This window comes from Corvus hawaiiensis, chromosome 12, assembly GCF_020740725.1.
Source record: "Corvus hawaiiensis isolate bCorHaw1 chromosome 12, bCorHaw1.pri.cur, whole genome shotgun sequence".
In the NCBI taxonomy this organism is placed as follows: Eukaryota; Metazoa; Chordata; class Aves; order Passeriformes; family Corvidae; genus Corvus; species Corvus hawaiiensis.
In genome coordinates, this window is record NC_063224.1 from 2,190,897 (window position 1) to 2,217,600 (window position 26,704).

Genomic DNA, 26,704 nt, shown 5'->3' on the forward strand with positions numbered 1-26,704 from the left:
TTGACCCGGTGCCTCCATAGTTTCTGTTCCCCTTCCTGCACATAAACACGGACAAGCTGCAGCTTGAGCTGGAACCACAATGTTTTCAGAACGAACAGAAAAACACAGTGCTGCTCAGGGTGTGCATTGTCTGCAACCTCAAAATAACTTTCCCAGCTCTTCCCTCCGTGCTCCAGGGCTGTGTTTCCCTAATCCCAGGTTCAAGAGTAGGTGGATGTTCACAGCAAAGGATCCATCCTGCAGCTCTACGGCACATGCTGGATGTTTGGGATAACTCGGTGGGCGTTGAGCTGTACCTTAGTGGAGACCCTCGCTGGTTTGGGGTAGTGAAAACCACCCTGCTTTCTGGAAATGAGGGGTTTTGTGGGAATTCAGTGAAAAAGATAATGATTTTATTCCTTCTGCTCAGCAAGAAACAATCATGGTGGCAATTCTGATGTGCAGTGGGATAAACTCACAGCTAAAAGTTGCATTTCAACCCCTATTTACACCCTTAGGTGTTCAAAGTAGGTGTTTTCCCAGGAATTTTCCCCTTGGCTCAGCATCTGTGTAAATGCTATATAAATCATCATTATTCCTTCTCCATCACTGAGGGAAAAAGCAGCTGCCTGGCATTGCCTGACAGCGCCTGTACTTCCTTTGGCTCTCCAACAACTCAGGACTTGGAGAGTGGCCTGGATAAACCCCATTCCCAAAGACGTGCAGCTGGAAATGGAAACACTTGCACAGTGCCCCAATCCCTGGGGAATTCTGCCCGTGGCTTATTTTTATTTTATTTCTGCACAGGGCCTCCTGCAGGCCTGGCTCACATCTCAGGTGATGGAATCACAGCATCCCGGGATCACTGAGGTTGGAAAAGGACTCTGGGATCATCGAGTCCAACCTGTGACTGATCCCCACCTTGTCACCAGCCCAGAGCACTGAGTGTCACATCCAGGCCTTCCTTGGACACTTCCAGGGATGGGGAAAACTGATGCCAATGTTTAACAACCCGAAATAAATTGATCCTCATCACAGAATCATGGAATATTTAGGGTTGGAAGGGGCCTCTGGAGATCATCCAGCCCAAGGCAGGGCCACCTGGAGCAGGTGACACAGGAATGCATCCAGGTGGGTTTGGAATGTCTCCGGAGAGGGAGATTCCATAACCTCCCTGGGCAGCTGTTCCAGGGCTCTGCCACCCTCACACTGAGGTGGAACTTGCTGTGGTTTAGTTCATGACCATTGCTGCTTGTCGTGTCACTGGGCACCGCTGAACAGAGCCTGGCACCGTCCCCTTGTCCAGCCTGAGCCTCCCCTCGAGCCGGTGCCCCTCCATGCCCTCCCCTGAGGGGGGGCCATTTTGTGTGAGGGGAGGGGGCCATTTTGTGGGCTCCACGTTCTCCTCGGGGCGGGCATCAGAACAAACAGAACATCCCGACGTGTCCGAGCTGTGCCAGGGCTGTGCGGGCGGTGCCGGCCGGTGTGCGGGGCTGCATTAAGCCCTCTCCCCGGCCCTGCGGGGCTCCTGACACCGGCTCAGGGAGCTCCCGCCCCGCTCCCTCAGCGCGGGCGGCGGTCCCCAGTCCGCTGGTGCGCTAGGGGGCGCTGCCGCCGGGCACAAGGAGCGGCCGGGGCGGAGCGGCCTCGTCCCGGCCCCATCCCGGGGCCTTCCGGGGTATCCCGGCCCGGCCCGCCGTGATCCCGGTGTGATTCCCGGGGAATCCCGGCCTGCTATGATCCCGGTGTGATCCCGGTGTGATCCCGGCTCGGCCCGGCGTGATCCCGGCCCGGTGTGATCCCGGTGTGATCCCGGGGTAACCCGGCCCCGTCCCGGTGTGATCCCTCTGGAATCCCGGGGTATCCCGGCCCCGCCGCCATGGGGAAGAAGGGGAAGCGCGACAAGAAGGGGAAAGGCGCCGAGAAGACGGCGGCGAAGATGGAGAAGAAGGTGTCCCGCAGAGCCAAGAAGGAGGAGGTGACGGGCGCGAGTGAGGGCGCGGGGCCGCTGCGGGTGCCGGGGAAGGATGAGGACAGGGTTGGCAGCAAAGGAGCGAATCCAGAGGGAACCTGGGCTGTCCAGGGAAAGTGTGGATCAGGGAACCGTAGGATATCCTGAGTCGGAGGGGACGCACATGGATGATCCGGTGTAGCTCCCGGCCCTGCGCAGACACCTCAGCAATCCAGCACGTGCCTGAGAGCAGTGTCCAAACCTGCTTGAACTTGGACTTCCAGGAATGCCCCATCCGTGGCAGTGTTCCAGGCCAGGCTGGACGGCGCTTGGAGCAATCTGGGATAGTGGAAGGTGTCCCTGCCCACGGCGGGGGGCTGGAATGGGATGAGCTTTAAAGTCCCTGATTCTCTGATTCTAAGCAGAGTCAGTTACTTGGTTAAATCGCATGGGGTCCATTGTGTGTGACAGGAGGTGTAAAAGAAAGACACGAAAGCACAGCTTAAGGCTCCTTTTTGCTTTCCATCCCCTTCATCCTTCTGGTCTTAAAAACAAACAAAAATCTTTGTTTCTCGCACTCCTCGAAGGGCTGCTTGTATTTAAGCCTTTTCCGAGCGACTCTTCCCTGTTCAAAATGTGGTGTTAGTGGCTTAAAGACATGGAAAGTGTCCCTGTAGATGTGTCCTGGCTGCAGGGAGAGCTGATTCCATGCTGCAGAGGCAAAATTCCCACACTTTGGAAATCTCTGCTTGGCCCACACCTTCAGAAAGGTGACCTGAAGGGAGGAGATGAGCAGTGGGGTTGTGGGAGAGACCCTGGCTCAGAACCTCCCTCCTGCTGCAATCCTGCTTCTGCCCTTGGTCTGTCAGCAGTTTTGGGGGGCAGATTTTGGCTTTAATTGAGTGAAGTTGAAAGGGAATAAAGAAACACGAGGTTTCTCTGGATATAAAAGAGTTTCCAGTTGTAATTAGGCAGGGTTTTCAGTTCTTTTTTTTTAAGGGAGATTGTGGGAGTGCGTGCTGGTTTCATGTGTGCTTCTGTGCATGTCAAGCTGCTCATGTCTGGCTTTTTATTTCCAGGAGGATCTTGAAGCCCTGATAGCAGAATTCCAGAGTTTGGATGCTAAAAAGACACAAGTAATTGAGTCATCCTGCCCACCCCCCTCACCCAGGTAAGAGCTCGTGTGAGGCTTTGGCTGCCACTTGCAGAGCAGTTGGGGGTGCCTTTAATGGCATTTATTTATGTAAAGTTATTTCCCAAGAGTGGAAGGTATAGCTGATATCTGGAGTTAGAAAATACCTGACATCTGGAGTTACGAAGCGCCTAGAATACTGAATACCTGGTTAAAAAAGGAACCAAAAACTTTTTGGTGCCAAAATCCCCTTTTTAACCATTCCATCAGCACAAAAGAGGCAACGCAGAGTCAGATTTCAGGGCTTTGAGGGAAAATAAAAGTGAAGAGGAAGTTTTGGATTTGGACTAGAGGGCTGAAGGGAATTCAGAGGCAAAAGGATGTGTCATGAGGTAAAAAGCACTTTAATAAAGTGGGGTTCACGTACTTGGGGTATTCAGGAGAGCAGTGACCAGCAGCAAGTGCAGAATAATGACACAGATAAATGGAGAGGAGACAGCGCAGAGTTCTGGGACCTCATAAAAGTCATTTTTGTTCCTGCCACCCCAGCATTAAAATTCAGGAGCTCACGTCAAACGGGGAGTTAAATCACAGAGTAACGTGTGCTCCTGAAATAGGAGAGGCTCTCAGACAGTGCCCAATTCATCTTGGTGGAAGTTTTGGAAGAGATTAATTTCTTTGGAGAAGTTTTTAGCCCTGGGGTGAACATCACAGGAGGGTAATTTGGCAGATGATAGAGAGACCTTTGTGTCTGGAGGGCAGAGGTGCTGATGCCTGAGTTAAAGACTCCAAGGTTCAGGGTTTTAAGGACTTTCAGATCTGTTTTTTCCATCCTTGTTCTTCTTTCAGGCTGAACTGCTCCCTCTGTGCTCACCCCGAGAGAGACGAGCTGATCCTTTTTGGAGGTGAATATTTCAATGGCCAAAAAGTAATGTATACTTCATTTTCTTTTTCTTTATCTGCCCCCTCCCTCCTTTTCCTGTAATTTGCACGGGTCTCATTTGAAGGGAAATTCAAGGCAGAGTCATAAAATATGTATTTGTCCCTGAATGAGAGCAAAAGAGCCTTTTAATTCTGCCATGGGTCTGTCTCATGGCTGAGCAGTTGGCAGGAAGGAGACACGCTGGAACCCATTAAGGAGTCAGAGTGATTGTCTCAGCATCAATATTTCAGGGCTTCATAATTTCTCCAGACTTAATTGTAGCCATATCTGCCCCTCATTTGGGATAACTAGAAAAGAATCTCTTCCACTTCTCAAAACAAGATATTTCTGCACCTTTGCTGCTGGCAAGGCACTGCCTGCCTTGGAGGTGGGAGCAGCAGCAAATTATTGCTCTCAGGAGCACTCTTGCTCCTGGATTGCTGCAGGTTGCAAGTGGTTGTTGTGCTCCTGGAGACAAACTGCCCTGGAAACTCCAGCCTGGCAGTGATATTTGGTCACCTCAGGGTTACCCAGTGTGATGAGCTAAACTGATTCTGCCTTTTTTACCACCTGGAGCTGTTCTTTGCTCTGGAGTTGAGCAGCTTTAACCTGAACATCTGTGTTAAGCTCCAGCTTTTTAAATCCTGGTATCTCAAGCTGTCACCAAGGGTTTGGGTAAGAACATTCCCAGCCCGGTGGAACAGTTGTTGCCTCCCAATGCAGTGCAGGAGTTTCTTGTCCTTCCCTGCCTGCTGAGGAGGTTGCGCTTTGCAATCTTCACCCAAATTCCACCAGGCAGAACTGAGCTGAGCTGAGCTGCTGTTTCCTGTCCCTGTCCCACAGACCTTCCTGTACAATGAGCTGTACATTTACCACATCAGGAAGAACAGCTGGGCCAAACTGGAGATTCCCAACCCACCCCCGAGGCGTTGTGCTCACCAGGTAAAGCTCTGGCTGCCAGAGCAGCAGCTGGGATTGTTTTAAAGATTATTTGGGAGGAGGATTTTAATTTTTTCACCTCCTGAGGGTTTCTTGCCTCTCTTTGTTCTCCTCATAATGAGCTGCCAGTGGTGTCTCTTCAGCTCTTCTGCTGAGGGGCCTGTCCAAGGCTGCCCGAGGTGCTCTGATCCCTGGGTGTCCTCTGGAAGTGTTCAGTGTGGAATGAAGGTTTGGGGTTGTATCTGTTGATCTGGCAGGACTCAAGCAGAGCTAGGGGGGCAGTTCTTCTTTAGAAATGAATTCTTTTTGCTGCATTGTACAAGGACCAGCTCAAATGCATAATCCCAGGGGGCCTGGATTTTCAAACTGGAATTTGACCGAAGTGCCTTATTGCCTTCATGGCCACAGCCCTACATCCATGAGCATCCCAGACACTGCCACTGCTGCCAGCAGGGAGCACTTGGGCTCTTCTCCACCTCTCTGGAAATCCAGGTCACAGGCTGCTTGTGAGGATGAAGGATTTGGGTTTGTTTACTTTATGTGAACACCTGCACAGTAGAAACTGGACCAAAGACTTGTATTTCTTGCAGGTCTTTGGCCCTCACCAGCTGATAAATTTTCTTAACCTGCTGCAGCCAGTGGGTGACTGGTACCTTCCCAAAGCTGCCATACAGGATGTGAATGTCCTTTTCCTGCCCATCCCAAAGCTCTCCAGAGCTCCCTGGTAAGATGCAACACCCCAATTAGGTTCATATCCCTTTGTTATGTTACTAAGTGCCAGTCTTGCTCCGAGCTGCGTATCCTTGAATTGAAAGATTCTGACTTGATTTTTGGGCTATTTTGTGTTGTTTGGACTAGAACTTGATTTCAGAGGCTGCATTCCAGTAGCCAGCAGGTGGCTGTCGAGCAGCTCCATCCAAAGGGAGCAGATCAAGAGCTGCAGCTGGATTACAACAACAGTAATCTGAGGAGTCCTGCTTTCAGCAGTGTTTCCTGTCTGATAATTAATTATAGTTTCACAGGGGACAGTTCAGCCTCATGAGCTGACTGGTTTGTCTTCCTTGTGGCGTTAATGCATAGCTCAGAGTTAAACAGAAATGTGTCTGGGGGTGCCAGGTGCATGTTTTTAGTTTTATTTGTCATCCCTGGTCTCTGACACACAATCCACTGTTGGAGTGGAGGTGAGAGGAGCTAAGGGCAGGTGTTGGCAGTTGTTCCAGGAAAAGGTTTGGTTTTGTCACGAATTTCAAGGCAGCTCTTGGAAAGGTCACCCACAAGTATGAGCAGGCTGTTGCATAAACCTTCCCCTTAAGCTTTTAAGCACAGGATGCCCATGGAATTCAGGCACATACCTGCTTTGTTTAGGTAACTTCATGTTCCCACAAATCCTGCCTGAAAGCACACCCTGGATTTTCTTACATAATCATTTCATGTTTGGGCTGGTTTATGGGAGGGCATGGTCCTGTGTGGGGCTAAAAATCTTTTTTTGCTGGGAGAGACAGGCAGGGAATGAAGCCTTGTGAGGAAAGAGATTATCCCACAGTTGATCTGTGATGGGTACCCTGGAAGAAAACACAATTTGAAATTTGCACAGCCACAGCATTTCCCTCTTGGGATTCCTTCCTTCTTCCTTGGTCCTAATACAGATAATTTTAATGAAGTAGAGCCTTGCTCTTCTCCCTGCTTTTAACTGGCAGCTTGCATGCCAAAGGTGTTTTGGTGCTGTTCTGTGCCAAAAAAATATAAAAATACCCCTCTCTGCTGTGACACAATCAGAGCAGTAAGAGTCTCTCCTCTTGTCCAAATGCTGCACATTTCCTTCTGTGTTTGGGTTTTTTTTTTGTTTTTTTGTTTTTTTTTTTTTTCTTTTCTTTTCTTTTCTTTTCTTTTCTTTTTCTTGTTTGGTTGGTTTTGAACAGAGGGAGTCGAACAGTTTTTGTTAAGCTAATCCCAAGATGTTTCCTAGGAAACTTTGAACTTCCCTCAGGAAGTGGGAAGAGCCCAGCTCCTTGGCCAGCTTTCCCTTGCTCTCGGGAAGGTGTGCTAAACATTGAGTACTTTTTATTCCAAATTCTCCTTCCTTCAGCCCCAGAGAGCTGCTGTTGTTTCCTCAGATTTGGAGCCGTGTGCTTGGCTGGTGAACTTATGTGCCTGCTTTAGAATCCTGCTCTGATCCAGCTCTTCCCTCTCCTGCAGGCAGCTGTGGTGCCCACGGCTGGGGGGCAGCTCTGGATCTTCGGGGGGGAGTTTGCCTCTCCCAACGGGGAGCAGTTCTACCACTACAAGGATCTCTGGGTCCTGCATTTGGCCACCAAGACCTGGGAGCAGATCAAGTAAGTGCTAGGCCTTCATGTCTGGACCATGCTTTTGCCAAGAAATTTGGAGCAGTGATCCCTGAGATCCCTGGAGATCTCCCAGTTGACTGGAGAAGCCAGTTTGTATCTACCCACGGAGCCAGCTTCATCCCTGGGAACTGGCATTTGCTGCCTTGAGATTCCTCGGGATAAACAAGCCAGTGATTGAGACCTGTCAAAGTAAACAGGTGCCAAATGCCTTGGTAGTTTCTGAGGGGAGTGAAGGTGTAAATATTTTCAGTGGATCTGGCCCAAAGTCCTCTGTTGATGTTTCCTTAACCTTTGGCTCCTCGCTTTGGCTCCTCATGTTTGTGTTTTCCTGAGAGGACTTCTGACATGACACGCAGTGGACTGAGAGACAGGAGATTGGCTTTGGGTCTGAGTTTGGCATTGGCTTCCTCTTGGACTTGAGATTGTCTTGTACTCAGAACACAGCTTTGGGTGGGCTGGAGCTCCACATCACCCTCAAAGTGCACTGGGAAAAGCAGCAGCTTTTGAACACTTAGGAGCTCCATGTTCTTCCTTCAGGTGGGAACACCAGATCTGCCCACGTTGATCCCTTTTCACGCTCTTAAGGCATGGGATCTGTAATCTGTGTCTCTCACCCTGTTAAGAGTCTGGGGTCTGTTACCTGTCTCTGCCTCTGCTTGCACAGTAGCTGAGGGTGGTTTGGGATGAGCTCTGCCTTGGCACATGCCTGAGGCCTCAGAGTGACTCACTGTGCCTGGCTCACCTTTCTCTCCTCTCCCTGCAAAGTGAGAGCATTGATAGTGCCTGACAAGTGGGAATTTGGAGCCTGCTCCATTTGAGCTTCCTGCCATGTTTGGGTGGCCCTTGCTGGAATTTTGGGAACACCCATGCCCTGGTCCCAGTGTTGGAATCAGACAAAGCACATCTTCCATCCTTGGGCTGAGCTCCAGGAGCTGCATTAATGACGCAATGGGAGGGAATGGCTTTGTTTTAATGCTGACCTGGCTGAGCATGAAAATCCAGCTTCTGCTGCCTCTCTGCTTTTCCATATGGCATCTTGATCAGGAGCCTGCTTGGAAAGGGGAAAAGGAAATTGTTGAGATGATTGTTGAGTTCTGCAAGGGAGTTTTTCCAGCTTCTTTTAAAACTCTGATCATGACACCTGCTGCACTTCACTTCCCTCAGCATTTCCCATTTGCTGGATCATGGTGGGGAACCATCCCTGGCACAAACAGCCTTCACACAGGCCAAGGAAGAGTTCCATGTATCCAGTGTGGTGCCAGTGTTACCCCAGTAAATGCCAGGTGGCAGACATGGGGTACAGACTAGAGCTGGGTTTAGAAGACATCATTTTAGTGCAAATAATAAAGAAAATTAATTATTCATGATGAAATGTCTGGACAAGAGAGGCAAAGTTTCCGTTTCTGTTCCCATGGGAGGGATAACAAGTGCCCCATTCCAGGTGGGTTTGATGTGTTGGTTTGTCCAAGATGACCCTGCTGTGATCTAAACTTGAAGTTCTAGAAAATCTGGTTATTCCAGCCCCACAGTTCAGATTCCAGGCAGTTATATTGTCCTTCCTGGCCTACTCTTCCTGCCACAAACCTGGTGCTGTGAGGGGCTTGACTGTAAAACACTTGGGAAGAGAAAACCTTGACTAACTGTGAAACTTTGCTGTGCTGGGGAAGTGCAGCTCCATTTTCTCCTAGCACAGAGCGCAGTGGTGCCAGGCTGCCTGGCAGAGTTCAAAGTTGCTATATTTAGCAAGATTTAGCTGTGTTTCCTTGCATTTTGCATGCACAAAGATGATCCAAACACAGCAAATCCCAGCCCGTTAGAAGCCGTGCCAGCAGCTGACTTTGACTTAGTGCAACCACCTTATCTTGTGTGTGATGCACAAGGTTTCCTCAGTCCGTGAACTGTTTGTTACCCTGCCTTGGAGCAGCAATATTTTAACCTAATTGCCTCATTCCTTCCTAGACAGAACATTCCCCCTCAGCTCCCTGTAGCCCAGTGCACTCCCTCAGGGAGAGACAGGGAGCATCCTTGGGGCTCGTGCTTGGGAATTGCCACATCCCTCCTCTGGGGTTGTCATTTGAGCCAGTGGAGCTCCCTTCACTGAAATTCTGGAATGCTGATGGTACTTCCTGTAGGATTTGGTGGGATGTGGTGCTGTAAATGTCCCAGTTTCACCAGTGTCTGTTGAAGTGGAGCAGTCCTTGCAGAGCAGGGTGGCCCAGCACAGGGTTGTGTCTGATGGATGCCTCTCCTTGCTCACCAGAAAAATCAGGTCCTGCCACACCAGGTAGAAGGTGCTTAAAGAAAAGAAGGGTGTTCTGGTGTAAATCAAGTAGATTGTCAGCCCAGAAACGAGCTGGTTCTTTGGCAGATCAGGAAACAAATGTACAACTGTGGATTGACTTGCAAGGGCTTGGAATTGAGGATTTTGGGTCCTGTGCCAGTTGTGTTTTCCTTTCTCACCTTCCACCTGAGTGTCCAAACATGAGGGGACAGAATCTGTGCGTGCCACTGACCCCGACACTGGGGCATTCACAGGGAAAGGTGTAAAACAACACAAATCCTGAGTTCAGCTTCCTCTGAAGGATAAAAGTGCTCTGTCCTGAAGTGCCCCTTTGCTGGGATGTTCTCTTCACCCCCACTTTTATTATTATTGAACGTTCCCAAGCTTCACCTGAGCGTTCTCTGGATGAAGAGGTAGCTCCTGCAGCCTGTAGCCACTGGGACAAGTAATTCATGAATCTGGGGGCTGAATTCAGGTCTGGTTTGTTACTACAAGCCCCAGAGTAACTCCACGAGCAAAAGGAAATTCCTTATGGAGCAGCTCAGATCAGCCTCATGCTGTACATGTGTAGAGCCAGTCCTCAGCCAGACTTTTTAATCTATTTTTAAAAAAAGTCTGGAGAATTTACAGCTCCCTCCCACACGTCTGCTTTCTGGTGTCAACCCCATGAAATAGAGCATTAATCATAAAGTCTGGGAAACCATTTCCAGAAGGTTTCTTTGGGACCAGGAGCAGTGAAACAGGTAAAAGGGAAGAGTTTGTAGTTGGAACACAAGTTGCAGGAAGACCCTTCTGGAGCAGGAATGAGGTTCTGCATCACTGCCAGTCCTGCCTGACTGTGCCATTTGTGCCTTGGAGTTAATTCTGCATAGGTGGGAGCTTTATTAAAACACATCAATGAGTAAAGTTTTTATTGTTCAGGATTGATTTTGAACTTGGAGGAAACTTGCTTGAGAAACAAGGCACGAGATACTCTGGGAACAGGATTTTAGTGGTCATGTTGGGTTTTAATTCATTCTCTCCTTAAAAAAAATAAAAAGGTGATTTTAAAAGTGCCATCTTTTGGAATAATGACACGGGAGCTTTGTTACAGCAAGAGAAAATAATGATTTCAGGGCTTGATGAAATTAATACCAGAGGTGCTGTTCTGCAGGGTGATACTTCAAAACCCAGTAAATGCTTGGAAAAACCACCTCTCTGTTAGAATAAAGAGTCCAAGCAATCAATATTAATTCAGTCTTCCCCAAACACTGCTGTTCTGGTGGAGTTTCTCATTATCACAGGGGTGAGGTTGTCATTTTCCATGGTGAATAAGGGCCCTCATTTTCCCTCTCCACAAAAATCCATCACCACATTCCCAGCTCCCTGCTGCCACTCCAAGTGTGGCAGGGGGCAGGGTTGGGGCTTTAGGTTTTGCTGCTGTTTTCAACTTCATTTAGGCCCTGATTGTGCAGTCACTTCCACACCTTAAGGCTGCCTGTTGGAGGAGTCTTGCTGGGCTCAGTGGTGCCAGCTGGGCACTTTGGGAGACTCCTCAGCGAGGGAAAAATGGGATGGGTTCCACCATGGGGGCAGGGAAGAACACACGCAGCAAACCCTGTTCTCCCTCCAGTTTGGCCTAAAGCTGGCTTTGTTTGAAAGTTCTTGGAGTTGTTTTTGTTGTCTCTCACGTGATGCTGTGGGTGAGCGTGAAGGAAGGAGAATCCATGTTGGAATGGTGTCCAGCTGCCCGGCTCCTCGGGAGCCTCTTGGATGTGACAGATGGAGGGGGTGTTGCTTGTTTTTGGAAGTGGAAGCAGCACGTCTAACTGAAAGGTCAGGAAAGCTTGGAAGGAGCAGGGATGTGTAGCTGCTTTTGAGCATGTAGGATCATAGAGTGAGTCACAGAGTCATGGAATGCTTTGGGTTGGAAGGGACCTTAAAGCTCATCCAGTTCCAACCCTGACACCTTCCACCATCCCAGGTTGCTCCAAGCCCCGTCCAGCCTGGCCTCAGACACTTCCAGGGATCCAGGGGCAGCCCCAGCTGCTCTGGGCACCCTGTGCCAGGGCCTGCCCACCCTTGCAGGGAAGAATTCCTTCTCAACGTCCCATCTATCCCTGCTCTCCTTCAGTAGGATAATGATGATAATGATGACTTATTTTGCTGCAATACCTTTGTTCTTGAGGAAATCTGAGTAATTCATGAAGTGTTTTCACTGGTTTGGTGTCATACCCAAACTGAGGTGGATGAGTGAAGGTGTTGTGGGTATGTGATTTCCTAAGACACTGAAGGAGGGGGGATGTCAGAGCCAGGTTTTGTCTCTCAGTGCTTGGAGAAAACATCTCAGTTTGGAGCGTCTTCCCTGTAATTGTGCAAGCGCTGTTCATTAAACTCTCCTGAAAAATCAGCTCCTGAGTCATCACTGAAAAGACTTTGGGTGCTGTTAGGGTGGTTTATCTCGAGGAATAAAATTGTCTGTGCTGCCATCCCAAGAGTTCCAGGAAGAGCACACGTCCTGTTCAGGAGAAAAGCAGACACGAATTGAGGCAACCACGTTCCCCATGGTTCCCATGTCCAGGAGAGGTTGAGCTCAGCCAGCTCAGCTGCCAATGACCAACAAAAAAGGCCTGATGCACTACCAGGAAAGGGGATTTGGCTGAGAAATGGAATTTCTTTGTGTTTCAGGGCACCGGGAGGGCCCTCTGGACGAAGTGGACACCGGATGGTTGCGTGCAAGAGGCAGCTGGTCATCTTCGGAGGTTTCCATGAGAGTGCAAGGTGGGTTGCAGGGGTGGCTGGGGGTTTAAGTCCTCCTTAAAAAGGGCAACAAAATTTCACCAGTAACAGAAATATCTGGGTGTTAATGGGAGGATTATCCTCAGCAGAACTGGGACTGAAGTAGATTCTTGTGTTAGGAAGACAAGGGATCTTGATTTAAAGTCTTCAGGTGTGGGAGAAATCGTTGTAGCACTGAAGTAGCTGCCCATCCTTGTAGCCAAAGCTCAGTCCAGCACTTTAGGCCTCTGAATCTTACCAGATCCTTATCTTGTAGAAACATCTTCCCCTGTGGGGTGTGCCATGCTGTGGGATCACAGCTGGGCTGTCACGGGGCTGGGAGCAGAGCTCTGAAGTGCTGTTTTAGCCTGTCCTGAGCGTGCCCATCACAAAACGTGCTGTGCCCGTGTGCTCTCCCTAGAGATTACATCTACTACAACGATGTGTACGCCTTCAACCTGGACTCCTTCACCTGGAGCAAGCTGGCTCCAGCAGGGATTGGGCCTGCTCCAAGATCTGGCTGTCAGATGACTCCCACTCCCGAGGGCAACATCATCATCTATGGAGGCTACTCCAAACAGGTGGGGGACACTTTGTGCTAAGTCAGATGTTGTCCACAGGCTGGGAACTAAAACAGGCATCTTGTAATTATGGCTTTTTTTCCGTGCAGTTCTGCTGGTTGAGGGGCTAATCTTGGTTCAAATGAATTCTGTGTTTTCCCTGCTGTTCTAATCCAATATAAGGAATTGATATCACCGAGGGAGGAATAAGCAACTGGGAGAAATGACATTTTTTTGGCAACTTAAAGCATTCTCAGGTATTCCTTTGTGTTTCAGCACTTGCAGGTTGAAAGCAGCAGTTGCCAGGAGACTTTTATTTTGTGCCATCAGTGGCAGAGGTGAGGGAGCAAACTCAGTAAGCCAAAAAAGACTTTTGATAAGCACCAGACTCCCCCAGCTCTGCTCCTTGCTCCGTTAATCTTGGGAATTTACACCAGAGAGCCCTTTGGAGCACATTCCTTATTGAGCAGGTATCCCTGTCTCCGTGCTGGGCAGCAGGAAGGAAGTGTTTCATTGAGCAGAAGGCTCCTGCAAAAGCTTTTCATGTTGGGGATGCAGGCAGAGGCCCTGGATCCTGCTGCTCCCGTGGAAAGGCAGCACTTCCAGCTGGGGGAGGAGGACGCCTTGTTCTTCTGAGGGGAATAAATGAATAAAGGAGGGAAGCAGGGAGAGGGGAGAGAAGGGAGTCAGTCTCTCTGTATATTTAGAAGCATTTAGGCCTCCTCAGGGCCTGAGCTTCGGGCTCTGCCTCATCAGATGTGCGTTGGATTCAACAGCAGTAACGACTCAGAGCCTTTCCCACCTGAAAGGGCTTTGTCCTCTTCCCTCATCTGTCCTGTTTCCTCCCTCCTGAGGGTGGGAAGGAAGCAGGAGCCTGCATGCTCTGCTAGGTGTGGAGTTCTCCTGGAAGCCCCATGGAAATACAGAAGTCACGTGTGTTTGCAGCTGGTTCTGTTCCACTTCTGCTCTGGGTTGCTGTGGGCTGCTAAAAATGAAGAAGGGATGGAGGGAATGCAAAGCTGCCCTCAGCCTTTGGCAGGGCACTGGGCAAGGCTAAGAGCTGAGGGAAGTTCTCTGCAGCTTGAAAAACAGCTTTTCCATTAAGACAGACACTCCATTAAGGCAAAACAGACATTCCATTAGAACAAGACATTTTAAACAGATGTTAAAAGTCTCCTTCCTTTGTCATGTAGAGAGCTCTGTGTGCTTCTCTCTGAGGGGCTATTCCTGACAGGCTCTGCTGTTGTAGCACAAACTGACCAAAGCTCTGGACAGAATTTTCTCTGCAGCCTTTAGGAACAACAAACCTTCAGCACGCTCCTGAAAATTAAATTCAGCAGGATATGGCCCCTCTAGGAGAGACCCAATTCTGTTAATGTGTGGCTATTTAATTCTCATTGTGTCTTCACTTAGAGCTGATTGTGGAGCTGAGTGTCTGGGTTTGCTTTGAAGTGGAGAAAATGTGTTTGCCTGGGATACTCTTGGGAGAAGGTAGACGTGGAGAAAACAATACTTAAGTGGAGTTGGGCAGATACAGGAGAGGACTTATTCCTTGTTTCCAGTTAGAGAGGCAGATACTCCAGTCAGGGGTGCTGTGCAAATATTTTGGGGCATATGAAGACATTTTTCCATCTGAAACCAGGCAAATATCCAAGCAAAGCACCATTCATCAAATGTAGAGTGTTCTAAGAAGAGGCAGGACTAAGTCACACATGTGATGGGAAATTTTGAAGGGAAGAGGAGAGGAAAATCATAATAGGTCTTCTTTCTGAATAGAGACATAATTTGGCTGTCACAGTGCTGGAGGAGGGTGGTGACATGGCAGGGCTGCTGTCCTGTGATGGGCAGGGAGCTGGGAAGGCAGAAACAGAGTTTTGGTCCCTGCTTTGATGTCCTGAACTTGCAGAAGTGATGTGGAGAGTCTGTTCTCAGTAACGTCTGTCAGTCCAGGGCTGAATTCCCTTCATGGGACCTGGATAAAAAAGTCTCTTTCCTGGCTGGGGAAGTAGAGGCAGAAAAGATGGAAGTGACTTGTCTGAGGCACTCCAGAACTTGCAGAGCCAGGACCAGCACCTTGGTCCGCACACACCTTTGCTGTGCCAGCCACTGCATTTTCCCAAACAAACCAGGCTGCAAGTGGTGAAAAAGGAGCTTTCCAGCCCTGGGTGTGACTGCCTTGAGATGCTGGTGCCTGGTATTTTAAAAAGCAGGATTCTTAGCACAATGGTGTCTGTGTACTCCTGGTTCATCAGCGGCCTGGAGACGATAAAGACAATTTCTGTGATCTCCTGCAGAAGGGGATGTTGTAGGTGCTGCCAGCTCTGCCTAGAGCACACCTCAGAATGCCCAGAGGAGCTCAGACTTGCTCTCCTGCTGATCCTAAGGATGTCCTGAGCCCTTTGCCGTGCTGGGGATGGGGCTTGCTGCAGCGAGCTGCATTTCAGGCTGTGTGAAGCACCGAGGCCTCTCCATTGCTAAGCAACAGAGGGGCTGGAGCTGCTGCTGCTCCGCCTTGCAGGTGCAGCCTACAGGCCAGGGGAGGGCTGGAGTTACACGTGGGCAGGGCTTTGGGATGCTGGAGATGGCTGGGGTGTGGGGATTTTGTTGTTGGTTTGGGGTTTTTTTAGTGGCAGTTGTCACAAAGCTGAAGTGGATTGTGCTGGGACACGTGGAAGGGTTGAAGTGCCTGAATTGTAAGATCTGGTGGGATTGGCTCCCTCTGTAGCTCTGCCTGCTGAACACTTCTGCTATTTGGATGTTTTTAATCACTGTTGATCTCATATCAGACATTTTTAGCACGTGGAGAATCCTGATTCCACTTCCCAAGCTCTCCCTGCCTCAGTTTCTTTGCTGTCTGTCAGCAGAGTTGGAATTTCAGCTAATACCTGTAAAGCTCTGGTAACTCCCCACTGTACCTGCACGTGCAAACCACAGGCTGTCCACAGTGGATATCCCAGCCTGTTTTGTGCTGGAACACAAACACCTGGAACTTTAAAGCACAAAGGATAATGGGGGAGCAGGAACCTCTTGTCAGTGATGGAATGATTTGCTCAGGGCAGACATGTCCTGGCTGGGAGGGGATGGATCTCTCCAGCAGCTGGAAGTGTCTGTGAGCTGGGGAAAGCAGGCGTGTCTGTGATAACAAAAACTGACTCCCACTCCGCCTCATGGCGGTTTTCTGAGCCCAGGGAGCTTTGTCATGTTGCACTCACAGTGTGTTTACTACAGGCAGCTTTTCAGGAGGAAGGAATGCAGTTATTCCACACAGCTCGGATGGTTGTGGAGCCAGCTGCTCTCTCTGTGTTTGCTTCCCTGCCTCTCCTGCCATGCCCATCTCACTGTGCTCCTCACACTTCACCTGTGTGCAGTTGTGCAGTGCCTGGAACACACTTCCCTCTCCTCTCCCTGAGAACTGAATACCATTCCCTGGAATTGGATACCAGGCCCTGCAGCAACAGCAAAACCTGCCAGCTGCAGGGTACAGGTGTGCAGCAGGACTCTCATCCTGCTCCTCATCTTTCTGAGGGCTGAACCTCGGGATCCACTGCTGGGATCCCACTGGCATCCTGGGAGCACAGTTCCTCATCCCAGCAACACCATGGCCCCAGGAGGACGGGAATTACAAGGAAGCAGGAGCTGTGCATGAAGGATGGGTGGATAATGACATTATTAACAGACCTCCTACAGTGGTGTGGCACAGAGCTGCCTTGGAATGCTGCTGTTGCCATGAGCACTGGAATCCAGGGCTTACAGGGAAAGGAGCAGGGAAATCACACTGGAAGTCAGGCATTTAATTGCTTCAGCTGAGCTTTCATCCTGCCCTTGCTGCTGTCTTGCTGTTGCCTTTTGTAGGGGGGGTTTGTGGGGTTTGTGCTTCTGTTTGGGAGAACGAACCTGTTGCTCAGGGCTGTGTGGCACCCCAAATGCCACAGCTGCAGTGGGGCAGAGGTGTCACCTCTGCCTCTCCTGTGCTGTCTCGGGTGGGTGACAGGGACCCACAGCCTGGGCTGGTCACCAGGCTGCACCACATGAGGTCCTTGCAGATCAGAGCTTCTGCTCAACATCCAGGGGCAGAATCCCAGAGGGCCTTACAAGCCCTGGGAAGTTGTTGTGTCCCACTTTGGGGGAGTGGGAATGTGCTGCCTTTTACAGGAGTTAAATCAGTCCCTTGAGAGCACCTGGCCCTGGCTGTAAAAGGCAGGACCTTGGCTCTCCTGTTTCCTCAGTGCTGCCCATGTCCTTTGTTTGCAAAGCAGTTGGTTTTAATCCCTTGTGACAATTGATTTCTCCTTTCTGGGTCCCAAAATTCCTGCATCCCACAGTCTCCATACAGCCACAAATCCCCACAAACCTGTGCTGCAGCCTGGAGAGCCCTTCCTGCTGCCACAGGCAGGAACTGTGGCACATCACAGCGAGTATCCCTGTTTGGTTTCCAAACCCTCCATGGTTTGGAGCTGCCTGATGCTCCAGAGCCTCCTCTGTGGCCTCTCCTTGCCCAGTCACAGCGTTTGCCTTTTCAGTTGGGTCCCCTCTATGGTTTGGGCCACTGAAGCTGTTTCCCTGAGCATCCCTGTGTTTCCCTTCCCTGCAGAGGGTCAAGAAGGATGTGGACAAAGGCACCCTGCACACGGATATGTTCCTGCTGAAGGCTGAAGGGGCAGGCAAGGAGGAAGGTGAGCGCTGCAGGCTTGGGAATGCAAATCCTCTCCCTTCCTTGGAATAACACACCAAAAAAACTTGGGACCAAATCCCCCTCCCAGTGATAACCTCTGTGCCCCAGTGTTGGCTCAGGAAGAAATCCAGGAAAAGATATTTTAGTGATTTTTTCTTCGGTTTGTATGTGGGAGGGAATTAAAACAACATTTCCAGATTCTGGAAATTCTGTTTCTGGGACATTTTGATCAGTGCTTTCCTGTTCCACAACAGAAAATCGTTGGGATTGCAGAATTCTCCTGGGGTGGGGTATTCCTGGGTGGATGCCAGGTACCTACTAAAGGTGCTCTATCCTTCCCTCCCCAGCTGGAGGAGGGAGAGAAAATCCAATGGGAGACTCATGGGTTGAGATAAGGACAGGGAGAGATCACTCAGCTCTTTCACTGCTCCAGTGTGGGCCCATTCCATGGGGTACAATACTGCTGGAACAGACTGACCCGTTGTGGGTCGTTGGTTATCTTTGATTGGAATGGGAATTCCATGGTTTTCCTTAGGAGAGAGAGTATTTTGTCCTTCACTCAGGCAATGGGACAATTTCCTTGGAGCTGAGTTTCTAAAATGTTCAAATTGTGATTGATTACTCCAAACCTGTCTGGAATGGGATTTGGGAAGGAGGGTTGGTCACCAGCACCGTCTGGATTCCAGGCCCTGTTTGTGTTATTCCTATTTGTAGTTTTATCTTGTTGGAATTGCAGTTCCTTTGGAAGCACAGGGCCTGGCAGTGCTTCTCCCAGCCTGCATTTCAGGGATTTGCTCTGAAGTCAGAGTGGAAGGGGCTGGAGAAAAGCAGAAGGATAGAGCAAGAACCTTGTTCTGCTGCTGAGCCCTTTTGTAAAGCCTGGTTGGGGCTTCTTGGGATGAGCTGTGTTTATTTTTGGGGGTGAGGCAGTGCTGCAGGGTGGCAGAAAAGGTGGAGAGAACTGATGGAAGGTGGGAGGGCTCCATGGGATAACTGAGGGACATTTTTTGGTGCTTGAAGGCTGCATCTGACCAGGCCTTGTCTGAACTCCACCCTCCAGTAAAGGTGCAAACACCTTTCAAGAGGCTCCTTGCCCCAGAAAGCTCCGAAAATACCATGAGAATGTCCAAAACGGGTCATGGAATTCCTTGCTGGAATTCTGGGAGGCTTTGGAATGCACAAACCAATGAAGGATTCTGCTCTGCTGATGCTCCCATTTGTTCTCTCCATTGCAGACAGGTGGACCTGGAGTCGGCTCAGCCCCTCTGGAGTGAAACCCACTCCCAGGTCCGGCTTTTCCGTGGCTGCTGCTCCCAACAACCGCTGCCTCCTTTTTGGGGGGGTGCACGATGAGGAGGAGGAGGAGAGCATTGAAGGGGACTTCTTTAATGACATTTATTTCTATGACATCGGGAAGAACCGCTGGTTCCCTGCACAGCTCAAGGTCTGGGGTTAAATACAGTCATTTAATCATCTGACACATCCTTTAGGCCTGGTTTGGTCTCCTTGAGCTTTCACAGTGTCACAGACTGGTTTGGGTGGGAAGGGACCCTAAAGAGCCTCTCATTCCACCCCTGCCATGGGCAGGGACACCTTCCATGAGCCCAGCTTGCTCCAGCCTGGCCGTGGACACTTCCAGGGATGGAGCAAGGAATTTTCTCTCTTTGGAGGAAGCCTGTGTTTCTGGTGGTGCACCTGAGCAATCCCTCCAGGAATCAGGCTACCCCATTACTGTGGACTGCAAAATGAAGCAAAGCAGCTTGAAAACGTGTTTCTGGTGGTTTTTGAGGCCATCTCCAGGTCAGACCTGTGAGTCTGACATGAGGTAGTTAACTAAAAGCTACTGTGAAAGATCTGTTTGGGATCAAACCTGTCCCTCTTCTCCCCAGTGTTGATGAGCTACCAGAAGAGATGAAATACTAACCTTGGCTCCAAGAGCTTCAGAACTCAGCTCAGCTCTTGGATTGTGTTTGAGCCACTCTCACAGGCCAAGGGAGGTGCAAACATGGTTCAGCTGCTTCTTCCCCCTGCCCCTTCCTGGCTTTGTTCTCCAAATGGAGAAGTCAGTCCCATAATAGGCAAACAGCCACTCAGGTGGTTGCTTCTGCCTTCCCAAATTGTTCTCCAGCCCTTCTGTACAGTACTTCCAAGACCTGGAGTGCTGCCTGGTAATGGGCTGTAATTCAGCACCCAGCAATTGTGATTTCAGGGAATCGTGGGTTACTTTCCCTTGCCACAGAACAGTGACCTCTGTGTGCTTGTGGCACCTGGAGCAGGAGAGCTGCTCCTCTCTTAACAGAGGAAGCAATTCCACGTCCTGGATCTCCACTGTTCCTTGTTCTAGGCTGGGAGAAGCTCATGCTGTAGCAGGGGGCTGCAGTGATCACTTGAGACTTTAAATTGTGATGAAAAATAGGAATTGTCGCTTTCCTCCCAGCAGCATCCATGCTGTTTGTGTGAACTGCTGTTAGGGGCACGCAATTTCCCCAAAATCTCCTTTTATTCCTGTTCTCAGGGCCCGAAATCAGAGAAGAGGAAGCGCAGACGTGGCAGACAGGCTGAGGCAGCGGCTGCTGGGGAGGAGGAGCTGCAGCTGCCGCCTCCCCAGGGTCCCCTGGAGATCGTCAAGGAGGTGGTGGCAGAAGATGGCACCATCATGACCATCAAGCAGGTGATCCCTGGAGCTGCAGAAGACAAGGACAGGTCTGCTTCAGAGGAGGAGGAGGAGGAGGAGGAGGAGGAGGAAGGTGGAGCCCTGGGGCAGCCCGTGGAGCCGTGCCCACGCTCCAATGCCATGGTGGCAGTGAAACACGGGGTCCTCTACGTGTACGGGGGCATGTTCGAGGTGGGCGACCGCCAGGTGACCCTCAGTGACCTGCACAGCATCGACCTGCACAGGATGGACGAGTGGAAGGTGCTGCTGGAGATGGATCCAAGTAAGCCCTGCTGGGGGCAGCTCTCCCTGTGCCTTCAGGGGAGCAACACTGGGGAGAAAAACAACTGTGGAGCTTCCTCAGGGCTGGTGATGAGCCTTGGGGTGGAGGTTTTCCTGGGAGTGTGTGATAATGCAGTGTCTTACCAGAAACGTGTGTGGCCCAGAGCTCTGGGGTCGCTGTAGAGTGAGCTCTGCCCTGTTATTTGGAAACCCAAGACCTGGAAACAGAGTTGTGGTGGCATGAGCCATCCTGGGAATCCTGCTGTGCCCGGCTCATCCGCTCCACCCTCAGGGATGCTCCTGCCTGTCCCCCTGTCTCAGGGCAGTGATGGTCTTGGGTCCTGCAGAGCACGTGGGCATTACCTGGAGTTCTCTCTTTGTACCTTAATTATCTCTTTGTTCTGTAATTATCTCTTTGTACCTCTCTTCTCTTTCCTTTGTCCTCAAAGAAACCCAGGAATGGCTGGAGGAGTCGGAGTCGGATGAAGAGGAGGATGATGATGTGGAAGGTGCAGAGGGAGGGGAGGAGGAAGAGGAGAGCTCTGAAGAGGAGAGTGAAGATGAGGAAGGTAATTATTAATGAATAATTAATAATTACTCTCCATACTAACCCAAAGTGGGGTTTAGTGCAGTGCCTGGTTCTGCTGCCAGCCTGGAAAGTCTCCCTGGCATCCAGGTGAGTTTTCCAGCAGAAGCAGAGCTTTCCTGGTACATTGCTCTGGGGATACAAGAGAATTTCTCCTGGCTGCTGGTAGATTCTCAGGCTGTCACGTTCAGCCCCACGTGGCCTGGCTGATGTGGCCCTGGTGAGCTGTGTGTGACCTGTCTTTGTCCCTCTCTTTGCCCAGGGGAGCAGCAGCACCCAGCTGTGCAGCCTGGGGAGGCCCAGGCCCAGTACCTGGCCAGGACAGAGCACTACTGGCTCAGGCTGGCCCGCAGCCACATGGGCCCCGAGGCCAAGGACAAGAAGGTGCTCAAGGTGGCTCATGCCATGGCCAAGACTTTCTATGAAGATCCCGTGTAGATGTCCTGAGGCTGTTCCAGGAGTGAAGGAACGTGTTGAGAGCAGTGGTCAGCCCTGCTGAGCTCAGCCTGATGTCCATCCTGGCATTCCAGCCTTTCCCAGCTCTGAGGGCCTCTGGGCTGACCGGCCTGGATGGATGCTCTGGATATGCTGTGACTCCTGGGAATGCTGTGGGAGGGTCCTGAGGAACAGGATTGCTGTCCAAGCACTTGTTCTGCTGAGGTTGGGCTGTGCAACACTGACCTTGTTGTTCCAAAGTTGTTTGGGGTCTGTCCAGACAAATTGTGCACATGACAATGGTTCACTGGTCCCAGATTCCTGGCTGGGGCTGGGACATGTCTCCAAGGGTTCCTACAATAAACTGGCTCGGTTACATCATCTTGTTTTGCTCACTCAATCCCATCCCAGCTTTTCTACTTGTGTGGAAAAGGGATTGCAGTTCCTGCTGTGAGATGTGCAGGCAGTGGTTCTAAAGTGCACCAGCAGCTCTGAGATGCCTGGAAAAACCTGGGAATCCTTTCCTGCCTTACCTGGGAGATGCACATCGCAGAAACCTCTTCCTTTTCTGTGTTCACTGTAGTTTTGCCTTTGTGAAATCTCCCAGTTCGGTTTTTCCCCCTATTGGCCCAGTTGTCCTGCAAGTGAACTCTTCATGACCAGTGAAATTCCTACCTGCAGACCTTGCTGAGGCCAGGAAGGAGTGGGCTGATCCAGGGATTTGTTTTTCCCCCGTTCCAGCCGCTCTCCTCAAGGCATCCCTTCCTTCCCAGCAGAGCAGTGCTGTGTCCTTGGGGACGACAGATGGGATCCAAGTGGGTGCTGCAGCAACCAAGTGGTGCCTTGAGGTGCCACCAGGACTGGCTGTCCTTGTGCAGGGAATTCCAGGTGCCCTGGGTATTCCTCTGGCAGGGCCTTCCCCAGGGATGCAGCTCTTGGGAGAGCAGGGCTGGGATCTGCTGGGCTAATTAGGACAGAACATAGATTAAATAGAGCTGACAGGGAGCTTTAATTGGTGAGAGAAAAATGTGTCTGACAGGGAGGGACCTTCCCCATGAAATAACAGGTGAGAGGTGAAAACAAAGCATTTATTGATGATCTGGGAAAGGAGAAAACAAAGCATTTATTGATGACCTGGGAAGGAATTCCTGCTGCTTGCTCAGTCACTCACCCTGTTGTCCTCTCACTTGGGGGAATCCACATCTTTCTGTGCAAAGCTTTGGGGGATTTGTGAGGGTGGGCAGGCCCTGGCACAGGGTGCCCAGAGCAGCTGGGGCTGCCCCTGGATCCCTGGCGGTGTCCAAGGGCAGGTTGGACGGGGCTTGGAGCAGCCTGGGATGGTGGAAAGTGTCAGGGTTGGAACTGGATGAGCTTTAAGGTCCCTTCCAACCCATTCCATGACTCAATGATCCTACAACCGATGCAGTCATTCAGGAGCTGTCCAAGGAGCTGAGCTGTTCCCCTGAACGAGGAAAAACTGCCTCTGCCAGGATTCTGTTCCGTGCAAACCCCCAGGCCCCAGCTCAGGAGATCCCATCCCATCCCTGCTCTGTCCTGCCTTAGCACAACCCTCTGGAGCTGCCCTCTCTGTGTGACAGCTTCCAAAAATCCCTGCTTTCCATCCTCCCTTGCCTTGCCAAAGCTGCCAGGATGTGTAATTAGTCCTTAGGTCTCAATTAAGCCCTTCACCATCGATCCCACCCTGTTTTACTGTCGCTCCTCCCCTTCTGTTGCAGTCTGGCTGTGTTTTCCCGGCAGCGCTTCCTGGCAGAGATGCTGCCACAGCTCGGGATCTCTGGAAGCTCTGGAAGCTCAGACCGTGGAGAGTGCTGGAATCTGGGTCTTGGGTACAGCAACCCAGACACCAGATGGGCTGGGGAGAAGCTGACATGGCACAGGGCGTTTGTCTTCCTTCCTTCTTGCTTTTCCCAAGGATGCAGTGCTGGACCAGCCCCTCTCACACAGGTGGGATCCAAATCTCCCTTCCCAAATTCCCCCTTCCTAATGGCTCTGCTGTTCCAGCCCCTCCTCGTGCTGTCAGAACACAAAAATGCCAGTGAAGCCTAAGAAATGATCCAAACCTTCAACTATCCAAGTGCCTCTGCCAGCCTGGACATAAAGCAGCAGGTCTGGATAATTTCCATGGATTTATGGCCCACCTTGATGGGCATTTTAATGGGCCTTAGGTAGATCTGCAGCAGCCAGGCTCGTAAGACAGGGAAATACACTGAATTACCTCTCTCTCTGGGCTACTTCTCGGGAATATTTCTGGCCTTGGGCAAATGTGAAAAGCCCAGAACTGAGACAAATTGCTTAACTGCCCGGGATTAAGAAAGGAATCATTCTTTTGGACCATGTGGGTTGGGAGCCAATTAATATTAGTCTGTGGCTGTCTTTCCTACTGAGCAAAACTCAGCTTGCCTGGGTGGAACAGAGAGCTGGGAAATCCAAGCTGGATTTGTGCTGGTCCAGAGGCAAAAGCAGGAATAACTAGGCAGGCACCAGTGGGAAAAATCCAGTCAGGAAACCACCAGTCCTTTTATTTGATGGATAACAAGAGGCATTTTGGTGCTGTTTTACAGATATCTGAATATCTGTGTGTGCAGGGCTCTGTTTAACCTGCTCCTGACAGGCCCTTTGTTTCATGCACCAAAAGAAAAGTCCTCAAGAGTCTTTCCAAAGAGTAAACACAGAATTCCAAACCCCAGGGGTGAATTCCCAAGGCTGCAATCCCAGTATGTCGTTTTTTGGTTCATTTCAAGTGTGCAGCAACCGTTGGGGGGGGGGGAAATGATGACTAAGGAGCCAAAAGGAAAACCCAAAACAACACAAAAAAAGGAAGAGGTGGGAAGATGATGGACAGTTACCGTGGAGAATGGAATTTCAAAATTATCCTTTCCCCTGTCCACCCATAGCCCTGCGCCTGGAAAAGGAAAGGAAAGAAAAGAGGAAGCAAAACTGCGACAGGAGGGAAACAGACCATGTAAGGAAAAGAACTGAATTTAACTGGCACATGCTCTAATCCTTAGTTTATTTCTGGTTAAAAATATAGCAATCCAGTGCAGTGTAATAAGAAATCTGCTGAAAAGGTAGCAGAGAAACAGCTAAAACAGAAGCAAAGCAAAGCTGAGTCCACGAGTCCGGGCTGTATCCAACAACTCTGGATGTGAATGTCGAGGAGGGCTTTTCCCTCCTTCCCCACCCCCAAAATCTCCTGTGAGGGTCTCACCCTCCCCCTCGGGAGCTGCCACCCTCCTGCACCCTTCTCCTGCTGCTGGAGCTGCAGGGGGGGACACTGAGGGTGGGATTTGGTCCCTGGCCCTACCAAATCCCAAAGGAGCCGTTGGAGCTGGTGGTGGTGGAGCACCATGGGGAGGGAATGGGAGCTTTGGGAAAGCCACTTCCAAGGAACGGAGCGGAGAGCACGCTGTGTGATTGGGACCAGGACAGCTCAGAACAGGGATACGGCATCTTTAATGAGTATGCAGATTATCCGTGGGGACAGGGAGGGGACAAAATCAAGGCAGGCATAGTACAAAGATGGTAGAAACGAACAAATTAAGTGACATAGAAAAAAAAAAGAAAGAAAATACATCCTTAGAGGCTGCCATTGCCAATGATGTTTGGTTTGATTTTCTTTTTTTTCCTTTTTTTTCTTCTTTTTTTTTTTTCTTTTTTTTTTCTTTTTTTTTTTGTCCTTTTTTTTAAATACAGGGACATGTTGGAAGCTGGAATATACATCCTGCATTACAAAGTGCAAAATACTACATGCTCAGAGCCCAAGCATGATGTCTGAAACAGTCCACAGCAAGATGTAAGAGACAAACCCACCACCCTCTCCCTCCTCTCTGGGACCTGCTCCAGGTGCTCCTCCCCAGGTGCCTTTGAGAAACAGTTGGATTTTGGCTTGGTTTTGTTTTATTGTCATCCTCAGTGGATTGGAATTGAGCCCTCTGTCCCCTGTCCCTCCCCACCCTGCTCCCTGTGCACACGTTTTGGGATGGGCTGGGATGCTCCTCACCAGCACAGCACCATCAGCCACTCCATCCGTGCTGCTGGAGGTGCCTCCAAGGTTTTGGTTGTTTTTGGGGAATCCAGGTACACATTTTTAGCCAGGAGAAATTGGCTGGGAATTAAAAGTAGCTCTGGGTGGTTTTCCAGCCTTGCCTGGGGTGAGGAGCAGCCTGGGGAGGAGGAGTGAAGGCAGGAGGGTGGTGGGGCTGCTGCTCACACCTCGTGTTCCCTATTCCCCCCCTGCCCCAAGGAAGTTTGCAAAAAGCCAATTTTGGTTTTAAAAACAAGGATCAAAATGGGGCCTGTTCTCCCATTTCCCATCCAGACAGGGTTCATTCCTTCCCCATGCTCCTTCTCTCCTCCTCCTTACAGCAGCATTCCTCCATTTCCAAAGGGACAAAAGCCTGATTTTGCTTTTCTCTCCCATTTATCATTAAAGCTGTTACGGATTTCCCTGGGAATCTCAGCCTGGAGCATCCCAGAGCCCATCCCCACTCCACTCAAACTCTCCCCATGGTCCCCTCGTCTCATCTCCATTTTGGGGTTCATTGCTGTTGTTACAAAGACAAATTTTTTTGGGGGGTTGGGGGGGTGAGGGGAAGGGAAACAAGGTTTTTCTTTTGTTGGGATTCCTTCTCATCCTTCCCAGTGTTGGGGGGGCAGAGTGTTGATAGCATTTTGCCATGCCACACAGCATAGTGTTATACAAGCAAAGAATTTTGGCTAAAATCCAAAAAACATTACCCAGGAAAAAAAGGCAAACTGTGAGTGAGACTCGATCGTTTGTTGTTCTTCTGTGAAAAGACTTGGAAATTGTTGGAGGACAGTTCGAGTTACGATTTTTCCCTTTGTTTTGTATTTTTTTGTTGTTGTTGTTTGTAGTTGTTTGGTTCTGGTTTTTTTTTTTTTGTTTTGTTTTTGTTGGTTGTTTTTTTTCCCCCATTCATACATGTAACTGTTATTTTTGCAAACAAGACAGTCTTGAATTAGATGAAAAAGTTAATAAACAAAATGGCGACTCCAATATTTAGTAAGATCACCATGACTACCAGGATGGGAGCTGAACCCTGCAAGAGAAAGAGAAGGACAGGAGTTAGATGGATCCTTGGAATTCTGCTGGGAGCTCTGTGCAGTCCAGGCAGCTCTGGGCATGAGCAGATCCCAGTTTACACTTCCCAAAGTGCCCAGGAACCCTT

General features: G+C 50.2%; 2 protein-coding genes across 6 annotated transcripts in view; one reads left to right on the plus strand and one right to left on the minus strand.

Moving 5' to 3' along the window:
- The first annotated feature begins 1,595 nt into the window (after positions 1-1,595).
- Positions 1,596-26,532, plus strand: KLHDC4 (kelch domain containing 4). Of its 5 annotated transcripts, none has more exons than XR_007206257.1 (13): positions 1,596-1,957; positions 3,010-3,101; positions 3,912-3,990; positions 4,828-4,926; positions 7,120-7,256; positions 12,217-12,309; positions 12,728-12,887; positions 17,458-17,539; positions 18,774-18,982; positions 20,054-20,474; positions 20,923-21,042; positions 23,231-23,459; positions 24,410-24,435. XR_007206257.1 is itself a non-coding variant. In XM_048316304.1 (13 exons), the coding sequence occupies exons 1-13, from the start codon at positions 1,859-1,861 to the stop codon at positions 25,281-25,283; spliced, it is 1,734 nt and encodes a 577-aa protein (XP_048172261.1). In that variant the 5' UTR covers positions 1,597-1,858; the 3' UTR covers positions 25,284-26,532. The 5 variants fall into 5 exon arrangements, 4 of the variants coding, with proteins under 4 accessions (XP_048172260.1, XP_048172261.1, XP_048172262.1 ...); XM_048316304.1 differs by lacking the exon at positions 23,231-23,459 and adding an exon at positions 25,209-26,532 and having other exon boundaries at positions 1,597-1,957; positions 24,410-24,477; XM_048316303.1 differs by having other exon boundaries at positions 23,231-24,435.
- The window catches only part of JPH3 (junctophilin 3), a 51,227-nt gene continuing 49,029 nt past the window's right edge, over positions 24,507-26,704 (minus strand). Inside the window, exon 5 of the mRNA XM_048316301.1 lies at positions 24,507-26,575. Within this exon, the coding sequence (XP_048172258.1) occupies positions 26,495-26,575 (81 nt within the window). The 3' untranslated portion in view covers positions 24,507-26,494. The remainder of the gene's footprint in view (positions 26,576-26,704) is intronic.